We start from the raw sequence: 17,675 nt of genomic DNA on the forward strand, positions 1-17,675 counted from the left end.
AAAATCAACCAAAGACATTATTATAAATCATTAAATCCCCAAGATATTCTAATTTTCAAATACTTCTTTGCTACAAATAATGAGCTCTGCATTCAAGTTTATTGCTCAAATAAAATTTGTGAATGAAAATATATTAGCTTCATCAGCAATAATGAAAAAACAAACAAAAAAAACCCTAGCATTTGATTTATCCATGCAGCATTTTCCACGCGTGTCATCTGTAAGTTTTAGCAGTTAGGTTAGAGTTAACACCTTATTTAAGGCAGTCAGCATAAAAAATCTAGCTAGAAGTAAATTTGCAGTGAGGAAGAAAACATCAGGTCGAGGAGTAATATGATTTTTTATCATTTCCACAAGTACAAGAGACAACTCCCAATATGTATCAGTTTTATTAGACCTCTTCAGCTAAGCATACACTTCATCATACTTGGTCAAAGAGTGATGAGAGAATCGCTAAGTAGATATACAATATGATAACTCTAATTAGAGACACAGTTGTGAAAAATTAGCATATTTGAGTAATTAACTGCAGTTATTTACTTTTTTCCAATTATGCTAATGTATTATACCTTACAATGAAGTACATTGACTTCATAATTTTCTCTCATCACAACTTCAGCAAGTATGGTAAAGTCTACGCTTCACTGAGGGAATCAGATAAGACTGACACAAATCTGGAGTTATCTCTCATACTTACTGAAATGCTTAAAAAAAAAATGTTAGTTACTGAGTTAACCTTTTAGTATTCAGATTACTCTGTCAAATGTAATGCTTTCTCATTCATACATACTGTTTTCAATTAATCATGCATTATATTGTAGCTTTGAAATTTTGATAATGTGATTATATATTTCTAGAATGGCATTGAAGGGTAGGTATGGTAGGCTAGATCTGGCTGGTTAGATCACAAAACAAGTAACATATTTGGGCTGGATATGGCTGGTTTAAATGCTAAAGGGCTGATGTCATCGTCATCATCAGTTAACACCTGTTTTTCATATTGGATGGTTTGGCAGGAACTGGCAAGCTAGAGGACTGTCAGCTTGGCTCTACTGTCAGCTTTGGCATGGTTTCTATGGCTGGATACCCTTTCTAATGCCTACTACTTTACAGAGTGCACTGTGCACTTTTTATGTACATAATAAATGCATTCAAAACACCACTACTCAGTTTAACCTCATTAGCATAAATGGTTTCATCATCATTCATCATTTTGACAACCACTTCTCAATGGTTCTATGAGTCAGATGATACCCATGGAAGCAGACCTTTCAAGGCCAGATACCCTTCCAGTCACTTCCAAGTAAGGTAAAGCTTCTGCATAGCCAGTCATGTCCTCACAGAAAATTGGAAATGAAGGGTATCACCTGCATGATAGTGGTGCTCATCCACAACCACCATGTGATATCAAGACAAAGAGAAACAAACACACACACACACATGACAGGTTTCGTTTAGCCTCCATCCACAAAACTCTGGATATAGGGGTCATAGCAGAAGTCATCTGAACTATTATAATACATGATTGTGATTGTCTATGTGTTTAGTACTCAGGATTGACTAAATTACAGCCAACATCAGTGAAAGATAGACAATCAGGCTATGACAGATATTTTGATTAATAAAAGGAAAATCTGCATGTGTGCTTGTGTGGTGTGAGAGTGAGTGAGTGAGAGAAAGAGATGCTGTATAAAGCAGTGAGAAACAGCTGCAGGGATAGTGAATTTTACCTAATAATAATTTCTAATTATATTTTTGATGCACTCTACATTAAATATGTGAACATTAAAATTTTGCTTTTCCTATGGATGACATCTATAAAAAATTAACCTGGGTGATATATTTTTAAAAAATTAGTCTTCTAAATAAGTGGTGATTTAGTTAAATCATTCTATTAAGTCTTTACTTCTCTCACCACTGATTTTTGTAAATGTTATAAACACATAAAATTTCACCCAGCATTAGGAGGAGCACAGTCATCTCTTCTTTTTTGTGGTTAACATTTTTGGTACTCTGTCACATTTTTAATATGCTACTGCTCAGTAAAAGAGAAACAACCTTCCTCCTGATGTTTTCAATATCTTGGCAATCATACCACATACTTGCATCTATATCAAACTTGCCTTAACTATGTTGCTTATCATATCTTGTCTAATCTCAACAGCTGGTTCCTTTCTTGGTTCCATGGGGAATACAATCTCTTTAGCCCACATACAATATATAACATCTCAGAGTAATATTTTCTTTTCAGTTACTAAAAACAAGGACACTCAAATAATCTTAAACATACCTTTGAAGGAACAAAAAAAAATGTTCTATGTATTTAGTTACTGGATATTGTTATTTAAATTTTCCACTTAACAACAAACAAATGTTCTTTGAATTTTAGACCATCTTATTCAACACAGAGCGAAAAGATAGCAGCTACACAAACATTAGAAAGGTTGGCAGTACACATTCTGTTATACCTCTAAGTGAGAGACTTAACCCATTACAGTTGAATCCACCTAACGTAGGTACTGTAGGTAATGTAAGTCACTGTTAAAGATAGCAGCAGCATCATGGAATTGCTAAAAGATACATCAGTAGCAGTGATAATCTAAATTTCTTCAAGAGAAAATTTACCTATGATAGACCAGAGTCCTATTCAAAACAGTCAGAAAGGCATGGATATTTCAGTAAATAGATTAATTAATATCTCAGAAGCACATATTAATAAACCAAGCAGACAGAGGTTTGTTTAGAGACACACATGGCAGGTTGATGCCAGGTACGAGTGAGATGTAGATAACAGTTGATTGCTATAAATAGTATATGTTAAAACAACCATCATTGGTTGTTATAAAATTTAACTTCATAGAATCTTAATTGGTAATTAATTATAAAAATACAAAGTATTCCTTTATAGATTATTTTTATTGTATACACAAGATTTCTGCAATATTATTAGGTTGCTTGCTAAATAAGCTGTGTTAACAGTATATATCCTAATTGTGTTTACACTTTTTAGAAAATAAAACACAAAGATCTCCAACACTTAGGATAAAAAGTGGTGTAAGAAAAGTGAGGATTAAATGTACAGAAGAGAAAATAATAAAAAGGAAATTTAAAACTTACTTTGACCTAATGTAAAAGGAAGTACTGTTAGAAGAACCAGAAGCCAGGGTTGCCAGAACAACATCCTAGTAAAGAAATAAAAAATACAGTTATAATCTTCCTGAAATAAAGTATTAAATTATCAAACATAATCTAAAAGCAAATGGAAAACCTATGGAGAAACAGGAGGTTTTACTTTAATTCTCTCATATAATTATAGGATCATTAGTAAGGCATAATTGACTTTAAACCTATGCCAAAAACTGATTTAACATTTTATTAATGATTAAAACAATAAAATCAAACAAGACAATTGTAAATATTACATATATTGTAATATAAATGTTCACAGCTTTATAATGTCATGTTCTCACAGTGATTGCAAAGCATACAAAGAAACACAAATCTATAATAAATTTATAAACTGGTTTTATTACTTTAATAACAAAACAATGATCATGAGAAAAAAAAAAGGTACGAATGTCCTATGAATAAATTAGCTAGTTAAGACTTGATATCACAGTAGTATTGATGTTGATAATTGCTAAGGTTAAATTATTGGCCTAAATTTAGTTTATCAGAAGAAAATCTATGAACATCTGGTTATTTAAGTATGTATTAACCTATTTATGTGACTTTCCTTTTCCATTCCTCAAATTAAACAGACAAATGCTCACAATATTTTTAAAGATATGACACTCCTTTGGAACCACACTTCACTTAAATCAGTTCATAAGCAAAATGATAAAAAGTGGATGTCTTTAGTTTAATATTGAGAAGATTCTAACAGCTGTTTGCATCTTCTAAAAGCTAGGCATTTAGTGAGAAATATATATATATGTATTGCATGCAGCTCTCTAAAAGTCTTCTTAAAAAATATAAAAAAATTGTGCAATTACACTAGATAGTGACACTTAACAATAGCAAAAAAATAAACATTATTCATTCTAAACAAAAGGTAAGAATGGTACAATTCATACCACAACAATATCTATGTTCAAAAGTCCAAAGATGTTACTATGGATCATCTTATTTATATATGTATATATAAATATAATGTATATATATATATATATATATATATAATATATATATATATATATATTATATATATATATATATGTATGTATGTATGTATGTATGTATGTATGTATGTATGTATATATGTATATATATATGTGTATCACAACTCCTACACAACAGCATCATCAATAATTACACCAAGGCTAGGCCACAGACCTATAACTAAATTAATAAAAAAGCTAGTGTTATTGCTGCTAGACTTAAATTAGATAAAAAAAAATAGAGGTCCTCCCCCAAAAAGAGGCCTTTATAACTATCAAAGACCATAAAAAGAACTTCCTATCCAATCCTAAATATAGGCTTATTAATCCAGCAAAATCAGAACTTGGCATTATTAGTAAAGAAATTTGAAGAAAAATCAATGCAAAAATTAGGACCGACACTAGGCTAGTACAATGGACCAATAGTATAGAAGTCGTTTAAAGCCATTAAGAATAAAGTGAGATTTACACAATTTGATATTGTTGATTTTTATGCCTCTATCTCTAAAGAACTGCTAGATAAAGCCCTCACCTTTGCAAGCGAATTCATAGAAATCAGCACACAGGATAAGGACATAATCTTCCATGCTAGAAAGACTTTACTTTTCAGAGAGAACGCAGAGTGGATCAAGACTACCAATACAGAGGGTGCTTTTGATGTGAGCATGGGGGTCATATGATGGAGCAGGCATGTGTGATCTTATTGTATTATTCCTATTCCATATTTCAGGCAAGACCTTTCCTGACGTATACTTTGCCATCTACAAAGATGATGCCCTTGCCTTAATTGCAAATACCAATGGACCAGCATAGCATAGGATCGGTTTAGGAAGGATATTATCCATTTGATGAAAACCCTTGGACTTGGTATAACTAGACACCAACTTGACGGTTGTCCATTTCCTAGATGTATCCTTAGATCTAACTAAGAACATTTATAAGCCTTATAGGAAGCCCAATGATAGACTTAGACTATATCAATGTAGGTTCCTGCCATACCCCTATAGTGTTTAAAAATTTAGTTAAAAACATTAGCAAGAGAATTTCTAGCCTCTCCTCTGATAAGAACATTTTTAATAGCATTGCCCCAATATATAATAAGGCTCTAAAAGGTAGTGGTTTTAGCGAGGAAATAACCTATATACCTGCTACCAGCCCAACAATAAAGAAGAGGAAGCATAGGAATAGGAAAGCCATCTGGTTCACACACCCCTACTCACCTGAGGTGGCCTTCAATATAGGCAAGTATTTCTTAGCACTGATAGATAGACATTTTCCAATCAACCATACTTACAGAAAGCTCTTCAATAGACACAACTTAAAAATCAGTTTCAGCTCAACTACCAATTTTAAAAATATAATTGCACACAACACACAAAAACCACAATACAAAACCAGCTGTTCATGCAGGGATAAAAATTTGTGCCCACTAAATGGAGCTTGCATGTCCGAGACCATCATTTATGAAGCCACCGTGGACTCTATACCCACTAAAGACACGGTTTTGACGAAGAAATATGTGGGCCTTACAGAGGGTAATTTCAAGGCCAGGTTCAATAATCACACCTTGAACTTTAGGCACTGGGATAAAAGGAAAACAACCCAATTATCCAGTCATATATGGTCATTAAAAGATAAAGGTGTCAGTTACAACATCCATTGTTCAAGCCCTACACCAACGGCAGTGGAAAGTGTGTCTATGTGATATGGAAAGATGGCTCATCTGGAAAAGCAGCTAAGACCGCGCTATATGTCTGAATTCAAGAACTGAACTTTTCAGGTCATGCCCACATATGGCCAAATATTTGTTACGTTTCCTTGTATTGTATGTCCTGAACTCTATTTTTTGTTGTTTAAGAAAAATGTCCATTTCCTTGGCTTTGTGTTTATGTTTTCGTTTCTCATTGTGTTCGACGTATTTTGGTGTCCTATACCCATATATGCATGTATATATACATGTAGATGTAAGTACATACATATATGTATGTATATATGCATATGTTTTATTTATTAATTTGTTATTATATGACGGAACACACATCCATTTCTAAGTAAGTTTGTTCTTTATATATATATATATATATATATATATATATGTGTGTGTGTGTGGTGTGTGTGTGTGTGTGTGTATAAATATATATAAGATTATATATGTGTGTATATATATATATGTATATATACATATATGTGTGTGTGTATGTATATATATATATATATATATATATATATATATATGTGTGTGTGTGTGTGTGTGCATTTGCCAGATTTGTATTAGTTAATAAAATCTATAAAAAAAGTACAGTGAGCTCGCCAATGTATCATTCTTTTTAAGACGCTGAGTTGTGATTTGAGGAAGATTTGGTTGCACTTTCAAGTGGCTATGTAAAAGTTTCCTAGTCAGTTTCAATAATTTTTTCTTTTCATAATGTGAAAGATGGCTATAATTATTGTAAATTCAAAAATATACCAGATTTACTCATAGATGAAATTTACAGAAGCCTACTAACTAAAAAAAAAAAAAAACCCAAAAAACAAAGAAGGGATGATGACTGTAAGTTATCTGAATGCAGTAAATTATACAAAACTTGATAAACATTGAAGTTTATAAGAACTATACTGAAATACTCTGATATGTAAACAAATATAATAATGTTTATTACAATTTACACTTTAAAATGTTAATTAGGCATGTATATATTATTAATAAAATAAAGCTTGTGTTACGTAGGAGTTATTTTGACAAGAGCACTAAAGTGAAGGACTTATATAGTAACTAGTGCAAGTCTTACATCATCTCCTGCTTTTGTAGTAGCTGAGTGATGCAGATAATGATTTATAAACACAGGGAGACTGAATGAAACAAACCAGTGACTCAGTCTGTCATTCAACCAACTCCACCCACCAAGTCATACAGAATATGTTCCTTTCCAGTTACTGCAGATCTCCAGCTTTGATTCCTCATAATCCACTGCTGTACAATAATAACAACATATGTTTAATGCATGCACAGTTTCGTGATGAGAATCTCTTTGTAATCAATATAAACAACAGTTCTGGAAACCTCTTCCCCAAGCTTCACATTTTAGAGATGGGGGTTATCATTAGTTAAGCCTACATTATTAAATAGATCTATATCAGAATTTTATCACTGCTTTATTTCCTTATATTTTATTCTATTTAACTCAGCTCTCTTATCTTTATCACAGTGGTTAATAATGGTGATGACATATCAGTTGTCAGTGATAATACCTTCCTGCCTAATTTAATTACCTCAACAAAAAACTCCAGTATCTTTGCGTTTTTTAAAAAATTTTTTTCTGAAAATGTCAATAAAATGCAAGCTGTCTCTCACACCCAACAACCACTGGACACACCAAAGTGTCTTCTCTCAATTCAATATATTACATTAGTCTATGTACCTTTGAACGTACTAATACTATATTGCCTTCATTTAGTATTCTCTCTCCTCCTTCCTTCTAACCATTCATACCATGTATCAACACTGCCTGTCAATTTTTGTTTTTATTTCAAAGGACTAATAAATAATAGAGATAATACACTATTATTATAATTTTAATCAATCATACTGAACCTAATACTTATTTATAAGATTGGTACTTGTCAATCACTTTCTAGAACTGCAACAAAATTATGGGCACCAATTCTTAGTGAAAAAAACTGAATGAAGACAAGATATATATATATATATATATATATTTCTCTCTTTCTCTTTTCTCTTTTACTTGTTTCAGTCATTTAACTGCGGCCATGCTGGAGCACCGCCTTTAGTCAAGCAAATCGACCCCGGGACTTATTCTTTGTAAGCCCAGTACTTATTTTATCGGTCTCTTTTGCTGAACCTCTAAGTGACGGGGACGTAAACACACCAGCATCGGTTGTCGAGCAATGCTAGGGGGACAAACACAGACACACAAACATATACACACACACTTATATATATATACATATATACGACAGGCTTCTTTCAGTTTCCGTCTACCAAATCCACTCACAAGGCATTGGTCGGCCCGGGGCTATAGCAGAAGACACTTGCCCAAGATGCCACGCAGTGGGACTGAACCCGGAACGATGTGGTTGGTTAGCAAGCTACTTACCACACAGCCACTCCTGCGCCTATATATATATATATATATATATTATATATATATATATATATATATATAAACACACACTCAGAGTTATTCATTGTTTTACATGGTAGTTTTATTTTAGCAAGGTTTACCATCCAGCTGCAGAGCTGTAGAAATCATGTCAAAACAGACATTGGACCATAATGCAATCCACAATTCATCAGAGCTTGTGAAACTGCACATCTCATACCAGTATGGACAGTGGATGTTAAATGATGATGATGATAATGATTTACAAATATTGTTCTGAGACAGTACATGTCAGCCTTACTGTTTCCATTTGAGTTTTTTTTATTTTCCTTTTCTCTTAATTTTAATACACTTCTTTAATAGTAAAGTAGACCACACGTTAAAGTAACATTACGTTGGCTTTATCTTTTAGATCTTATTGAATATATCAGGATTCAGTAATAAAATTTCAAATATCAAACCCAAATTTAATAGATTAAATCAATTTCAAAACAGAGAATATTTAACAGAATCAGTGAAACAACTTATTATAAAAGATACTGCAAGAAAAATGAAAAGAAATGAAAAAAATTCAAAGCCATTATAACCATATGACATAAGTTTAAAACACAAATCATATAGGCAGCATGGCACCTTGAGCAAGTGTCTTCTATAGCCTCAGCTGACCAGAGCCTTGTGAGTGGATTTGGTAGACAGAAACTGAAAGAAGCCCATCGTATATATGTGTATATATGTTTGTGTGTCTTTGTGTCTGTGTTTGTGCTCCCACCATCACTTGACAACCGATGTTAGTGAGTTTGCGTCCCCGTAACTTAGAAGTTCAGCAGAAGAGACTGATAGAATAAGTACTAGGCTTACAAAGAATAAGTCCTGAGATCGATTTCTTCAACACCCTTTAAGGTCTTGCTCCAGCATGGCCGTAGCCAAATTACAAACAAGTAAAAAAATAAAAGAATATTTACACAGTAACATTACGGAAACACTGAAAAAAGCTCTATCATTTGGATAGAAGATAAAACACATATGATTGCTTAAAAACAACTTTGTTATATGTCAAAAAGTAGTTAGAATTTTTTATCAAATCAACAGGCATGGGTGTATGGTAAAAAGTTTGCTTCTCAACAACACGGTTCTTGGTCCAATCCCACTGCATGGCACCTTGAGCAAGTGTTGTCTACTATAACCTCTGGATGACCAAAGTCTTGTAAGTGGATTTGGTAGATGGAAACTGAAAGAAGCCTATTGTGCATATGTGAGTGTGTGTGTATGTTTGTTCCCTACTACTGCTTGACGACTGGTGTTGGTTTGTGTACATCCTTGTAACTTAGAGGTTTGGCAAAAGATAGGATAAGTACCAGGGTTAAAAAAAAACAAAAAACAAATAAGGGCTAGGGTCAATTTGACTAAAATTCCTCAAGGTGGTACCCTGGCATGGTCACAGTGTAATAAACGAAACAAATAAAGGATAAAAGATAAATTACAAATCAAATATTTAATCCCTAATAATCTTGATTCTGGGACAGTAAAGGTTGGTTGGAAGAATTTTCAATCAAACTTTCTATATATTGTACAGCGAAAGTGGATCAAGTGATAAGAAAACTGCAGATGAATTAACTGAAATAACTGAAGAGTCCTACTCTTTAAAACAAATATTTAATGCTAATGAAACCAATTTATTCTGGAAGAAAATGTCAGAGAACTTTCATATCAAGAACAGGAAAAACAGTTAGCAGATTCAAAGCATCTAAAAATCGAATTGTATTATAATGCTGTAATGCATTAGGTGACTGTTTTATGAAACCATTACTAATTAATGGGCCTCTTGATCCACCAGCAATGAGACAACTGAATTAAAATACCCTCCTAGTTTATTGGCATGTGAATACAAAATCATGGATGCCTGTTGTAATATTTGAAAGTCAGCTTTTATCAATATTGTTTCTGAAGCTGAAATTAATACAAAACAACAAAATTTTATTACTAATTGATAATACTCCATCACATCATTGTGATTTAGAACACAAATGTTAAGTTCTATTTTTATCACCTAAATAATATTACACCGTAGATCAAATTATAATTTGTGTTTTAAAGGTAATTATATTAAACATACCTATAAAAAAAAAAATGGATGATAGGTGGTATGGGAAAAATTTAATATTCTTCATTGTGTGAAGATAATTGCAATAGAAATACATAAAATTTTACAAACATATATCTTAAATGCATGCTGAAATGCCATTTTAACTGGATTAGTACTAAACAGAAGTGATGGTGAAACACAAACATTTGATCTAAGACAAAATTAATATTGCCCATTCAATAGGAATGCAAAACTTCCAAAAGATGGATTATAAATGGTAAAAAATCTGGAACTTTATTTTATAAAAAAAAATGATCCTAACTGGAACAGTTTGAAATTTCAAAGAGAAATAATGATAGATGAAAATTTTGATCTGTAAGTTATGGAGCCCAAAATTAGAGATTTCATGCAACAGCTGGTGATACCTAATACAGAAGGAGCAAGAAATACTAATGTTTACTGATGGATTTTCAACAAATAAAAAAGAAAATTATTTTAATATGGCCAGGTAACCATGTACCTCCACTATAGAAAGACACCCGTTTCTGCCACTCTCTCTTTCTATCATACTCTAACCTTTCATCATCTGACACAAGATTCCCTCTTCCAGTGCCCCTCTCCTCTCAAAATTCCTTGTTTTGCAAGTTACTTGGTGACCCTGCCAGTGCTGGTGCCACATAAAAGACACTCAATCCACTCTGCAGAGTGGTTGATGTTATGAAGAGTATCGAGCTGTAAAAACCCTGCCAAAATAGACAATACCTGGCTGGCTCCTGTCAAACTTTCTGACCCATGCCTGCATGGAAGGTGGATGTTAAATGATGATGATGAAGATAATAATGATGATTAACTGAACTGCAGTTAAGCCTTCAAAGGTTTTAGCCGATATTCATCTTGGTACTTATTTCATTTGTTGAACCTTAGTGGAAGCACTCTGTCGGTTACGACGACGAGGGTTCCAGTTGATCCGATCAACGGAACAGCCTGCTCGTGAAATTAACGTGTAAGTGGCTGAGCACTCCACAGACACGTGTACCCGTAACGTAGTTCTCAGGGAGATTCAGCGTGACACAGAGAGTAACAAGGCCGGCCCTTTGAAATACAGGTACAACAGAAACAGGAAGTAAGAGTGAGAGAAAGTTGTGGTGAAAGAGTACAGCAGGGATCACCACCATCCCCTGCCGGAGCCTCGTGGAGCTTTTAGGTGTTTTCGCTCAATAAACACTCACAACGCCCGGTCTGGGAATCGAAACCGCGATCCTATGACCGCGAGTCCGCTGCCCTAACCACTGGGCCATTGCGCCTCCACTTTTGTTGAACCATCAAGTCATGGGATACAGTAATACAATGTAAATAGCAATGGTTTTCATATTAATGTAAACATAAACATGGATACACCCCCATCACACCTGTATTTCAATAAATAATTGTTTAAATTTTGTTTGTCTGCTTTCTGTGGATAATATCAATATTATCCTCTCTCAGTTTACTCAGTGACTCAAGGAACTATCTGACAGTGTAAAATGAAAGACAACTATGTCATACATAAATTCACACACGGTAAGCTTCTGCACCATTTCTGTCAACTGAGTTTTACTCACAAGGCATTGGTCAGTTGACAACACTTGCTCAAAATGTCATACAGTAATGACCAAACCTCAAACTATTTGGTTGCAAAATAAACTTGTTATCTACAAACAAATGACTAGACCCAATAGTTTAATAATAAATAATAGAACAGTAATACTAAGTCAGTAACCTTGTCCAATTAATTTATCATCTCTGGTTTGAGTACATAACACTAGAGTAAGTGGAGTGAAATATGAATCCACTAGTCTAGGCCTATTATATTCTTTGAAAGTTCTTTTCCATTTCACTCTATTTAGGAATTGTTAAGAGTAGGCTATACTCATTTTCCACATATTTTAATCTCTAGAATATAGTTTTGTGGATTTGTACATTCCTTTGTGGTGTAAGATAAAAGGGAATTTCAATTGTTTTTTTAAAAAATTTAAACTGTTCTTGTAGGCAACACACAATTACGTGCTTCAATGCCAGTGAATTTTCTAGAAATAGTATAATATTTACATTGAGTCCCATCAAAGAGCAAATACTTTCAGTATTAAAAAAAGACTAAAATTGTGTGAGCGTGAGTGTGGTGTTATAATTTGTATTTGTAAAACTTGACTGGTTGAAGTATAACAAATGCAGTATATTTGAATATGCACATGCTTAGCAAGCAAACAGTTGTTGGAGCATTGAAAACTTGACTAGCTGTTATAAATTTTGTTATTTGTCAACTATGCTGCTTTTCAGTCAGAACTAAAGGGTTAGAAAATAAAATTTACTTGAGCCTAGGTCAGCATACACTAAAATTACATCAGTCCTAAAATGAATCCATTCCACTGATAACACAGCTTTTTTCCCCATTCAGCACTAATTGACTATTCTGGTCTCAAGATATGTGCATGATTGTACTTCACGCACCAAAAGGTGCCTTCAGCCACATTCTCAGCTTTCTTGTGCTTGGTATTTCATAACAGTTAACACTATACATCTTATGGATCATTGTTGTCTCAATTTTTCCCATTGTTCACTGATCTTCCATTTCAGGTCACCTCTTACTATCATGCAGCATCACACTTCAAACACAAACAACATAATGTTTTACCTTTAGCATGGACACAGAGAAAGATAGAAATTCTTCAGAGACAACGTGATTTAAAAAATTTTCTAGCTAATATGCTCTCACTCCAACAATTTCCAGCATTAATTAAATTTTGTAAGTAATAGAAGCTATCAACTATGTCTACTGAGCCATGAGAACAGCTCATGGTCTTCATTTCATAAGTATTTCTTACTACTAATTTTGTACATCTTACACTTTTAAAGTCTGGGTTCTCAGTCAGTCTGTCAGTAATCCTACAGCAAAGTGCTTCATTAAGCATATATTAAATTTCTAATTAAAAGTAAATTCTAACTTTTGTATCAGTTAACAAATTGCATTTGTATGTGAATATCATTTTAATGCCCACCTTTCTATGCAAGCATGGATCAAATTGAATTTTCTGAAGCAGATTTTTTATAGCTAGACGCCCTTCTTGTTACCAATCCTCACTTGTTTCCAAGCAAGGTAATATTTCGCCATGATTAGACATATTTACAAGCAAGATTGGAAATGAAAGACACCACTTTCATGATGGTGACATATGTTCACAATTATCGTGTGACATGACGTGAAGGCCAGGGGACACTAACACACACACACACACACATATATACATGCATGCACATACACACGATGGGCTTAGCAAATTCACTCACAATTCTTTGGCTAGCCCGGGGCTATAGAAGACACTTGCTCAAGATGCTACACATTGAGGTTGAACCTGAAACTATATGGTTGGGAAGCAAACTTCCAACAGCTAACACCCACACATTAAATAATAGATAATTGTTTTTGTAACTAGTTAATGATTATATTTTAACTATCATTTAAAGAATATTTTTAATTCATGGAGCTTTAGAGAATTAAAAAATGCAATAGAAGAGATTTTATTTATTTAGGTTCAAAAAAGTTATTTCAAGCAATAAGGGCTAAAACACAAAAACAGCCAGGGAGGAGAGATATGTGCACGATAAAAGATGATATAAATATAACTTTATTTCAAAGAAACAGACAGTAAAAGGACTGCCAATTGAAGATAAGGTTAGCAGTAGTAAATAAAAAAAAATTCAACATAACATTTAAAAAGAAGCTAAAAGGGTGTTGCCTTTAAGGGAAAAAAACAAATAAGTTAAATAAATTACGGTATCAGATGGACAATAATAAAAAAAATTTAGGAGGTATATACACACACACACTGATCATTTCTTTAAATGATGATTTGATATAAATGTACTTATTGAAAAAATTACATTATAGGTGCAGGTGTGGCTGCGTGGTAAGAAGCTTACTTCTCAACCACATAGTTCCAGGTTCATTTCCATTGTATGGCATCTTGGGCAAATGTTTTCTACTATAGCCTTGGGCTGACCAAAGCCTTGCAAGTGGATTTGGTAGATGCAAACTGAAAGAAGCCCATCGAGTGTGTGTGTATCTGTGTGTGTCTGTTCCCCACTACTGATTGACAACAGGTGTTGATGTGTTTATATCCATGTAACTTAGTGGTTTGGCAAAAGAGACTGATAGGATAATTACTAAGCTTAAAAAATATGTCCTGGGGTCGATTTGTTTGACTAAAACCCTTCAAGGTGGTGCTCCAGCATAGTCACAATCAAATGACTGAAACAAGTACAAAAAAATAAAAGAATATGAGGTGCACTCCAGAAGTACTGACTCTTTTTAAGGAAAAGCAGTCATAACTGCCCTAGGTTATTGTAATTTTAGTATACTGTTATTATACAACTAATAAGCTGACCTGCCAACTTTTGTTATTCCAGATTGTAGGAGATGGCTGTAACACCACTTTGAACACCTCCTATGAAACACTGCTTGTCACAGTTGATTAGTTTGCAGAATGTGTTTGGGATGATTGGAAGCTCATCATCATCATCATCATCATCGTTTAACGTCTGTTCTCCATGCTAGCATGGGTTGGACGGTTCGACCGGGGATCTGGGAAGCCAGAAGGCTGCACCAGGCTCCAGTCTTATCTGGCAATTCAATATGCAATAATAAAGTTATGCGTTAAACTGGGCAAAAATGCTACAGAAACTTCTGAAATACTCCAGACTGCTTACAGATTAACCTTTTTACTGGCACAAGAGGATCAAGGATGGCAGAGAGGAGGTGAGAGACGATGAGAAGCGTGGGAGGGAGAGGGACATCAGAAAACCAGATCTGGTTGAGAAAATTCACAACCTGTGGATGAAGACTGTCATGTATCTATAAAGACAATAAGTTTGGAGTTGGGTTGGCACCTGTACACAGAATTATTCATGAAAATCTGAACATGTGCAAAATTTGTTCCCATGGTGCTCAGTGATGAGCATCTTGGTAACTAAGAACTTGACAGAGACAGGCATCAAAGCTGTTCCTCACCCTCCCTGCAGTCAAGATCTTACTCCCTGTGACTTTTGGTTGTTCCCCAACCTAAAAGAGAACTTCGGGACTAGTCATTTTAAAGGTGAAGAAGGCCATGACATGTGTCCTAGACACTTTCACTTTGAAGGACTTTCATGGGGCCTTCAAGAAGTAGCTGGAATGCTTGCTACAGTAAGTGCATTGAAGTTGGAGGATCCTACTTTAAATATTAGTTTTGTACTTCTTCGAAATTAATAAAGGTTTCTCTTGAAAAAGTCTGAAAATTTCTGGAATGTGCCTTGTAATGATGTAATCTTAGAGCTCTTGTAATTAGTAACAACTAAATTTGATTTATGACAAAACTATTCTGAATTCTAATATTCTATCATCCAAATAAACCTAATTTCATTTAAAATAGACTTTTTACATTTTCTACCACCTCATTCATTAAATGCAATATTGACTAATATATTCTTTACATATGTTAAAAAGTTCTAAAGTATGTTTTTATTATTACCTCCACCTTAGCATAGGCAGACGTATAGCTTTCAGTTGTTTTTGTCCATAGACAAGATATCTCAAGAACCACTGGATGGATTTAGATGAAACTTTCAGGGATCTTTGGCCTAATGACTGGCACAAACTGATTAGATTTTGGGATCAATCTGGTACCAGACAAGTATTCTGGATTATTTTTACTGTTTTTTTACTTAATTTTTGAGACCAGTCAGGTTCATTTTTAGTATTCTCATTTGTGAGAGCAGTCAAGTTTATTTCAGATATTCTCATTTTAAAAATAATCTCTGGCTAATCATTGAGAGGATGTTAGTGTTGCCTTGGCAGAGGTTTGTACTCTCTGAGTGCTCTTGTTATGCTTTAGTTCATGTAACATAAATGTAAAATTTTTGAAATATGTACAAAATCTAGCATAAAAGAAAGGAACTGGTTTTCCTAGCTAAGTATTTGTAGACAGTATCAATATTGAAATATTTACTAATAACATGCTAATATTAATAGGAGGTGGGGAATTGAATATGAAACTTTATATAGTGCATGTGTTGTATAATTGAGTTTTGAAGTAGTACCATTAAAGTGGAGACTCATTTCATTCATGGGCTGTATTTGGGCAAGGCAGCCAAGCTGAGCCTGTTTCTTCCCAAGCAATATCCACACAAAGGGTTGAACATAGCACCGCAAGCTAACAAGGAGGTTACCTATTTATAGATAAGTGGACCTGGATTTCCAAAATCAAGTGTTTTGACCATGTACAAGTACCATGGTTGTGATATGATATGAAATGTAATTTCATATCATATCACTTGTAATTTTAGAAAATTATAACATCATGACTATCAGAAATAGTAATGTATTGCAATTTGATTTTTGTTGAAATCACATGTTGAAATTTTTTTTTTTTTTTTGAAAAATAAGTTTCAGGAAGGTCAATGTGTACAATTCACCATCAACACCATTTATTCACTGCACGATTCTCAGATTACCATTTACTAGCTACAAAACAGTTCTACAAAAGGCTGTTTATAACAAATATCTGTTTATAATTATGTTGCATACTAATAAACATTTAAAAAAAAATCCTAATCAATATTTTTCAGTTGTTAAAACACAGATAGTTTATAGATAAGCTAATATTTTCTTGTTAGCAAACTGAATCTGCTACCACCTAAAGACAAAAACCCCGCAAAAACTATAACATAAAAGTAAATAAATAAAAATTTAAAGAAGTTTCTGAGCAAATTGGTGTGTTTAGAGTGTGAGAAATTAGTGCAAAATGTGCAATGGTTAAATTAGTTGTTAAAAGAATGTATAGAAACAAGCTTGCAATAGATAACATTGAACTAAGATGTATGTAAACTGATAGCACAAGTAGGATAGAGAGTCTAATCTTTGTCAAAAATGGGGTAATAAAATGATACTACTGAGATTATTGATAGACAATCAGATAACAGGGACTATATTTTTAGTTTGCAGGCCTGCTTAGCAGATAGATAACTTCCAAGAAAATAAATAATTGAAAAATTATTTATTGTCAATGAAAATAAAGATGATTTCTTTGGTGTGCATGGCATTACATTTATGATATAAAGAATGGATTTTTTTTTATCATACAAACCAATTTTATTATCTACTTTACAAAAATTTTAGTTGTAATTGCAAGTCAAATTAACTGTTTTGTAAGATAGAGAGAAAAATGGAAAAGAACATGAAACCAATTTTGATTGTAAATGTATCTTCAGCATGTGATATGATGGATGATGACAGACAAA

At 33.4% G+C, this 17,675-nt stretch overlaps 1 protein-coding gene across 1 annotated transcript in view; it reads right to left on the minus strand.

Annotated features, from left to right (window-relative positions):
• LOC115219627 (integrin beta-PS) overlaps window positions 1-17,675 on the minus strand; it is a 106,264-nt gene that overhangs the window by 61,379 nt on the left and 27,210 nt on the right. Inside the window, exon 2 of the mRNA XM_029789787.2 lies at window positions 3,118-3,182. Coding sequence (XP_029645647.1) covers window positions 3,118-3,182 — 65 coding nt within the window. The remainder of the gene's footprint in view (window positions 1-3,117; window positions 3,183-17,675) is intronic.

The sequence above is a fragment of the Octopus sinensis genome, linkage group LG1, assembly GCF_006345805.1.
Source record: "Octopus sinensis linkage group LG1, ASM634580v1, whole genome shotgun sequence".
Lineage (NCBI taxonomy): Eukaryota > Metazoa > Mollusca > Cephalopoda > Octopoda > Octopodidae > Octopus > Octopus sinensis.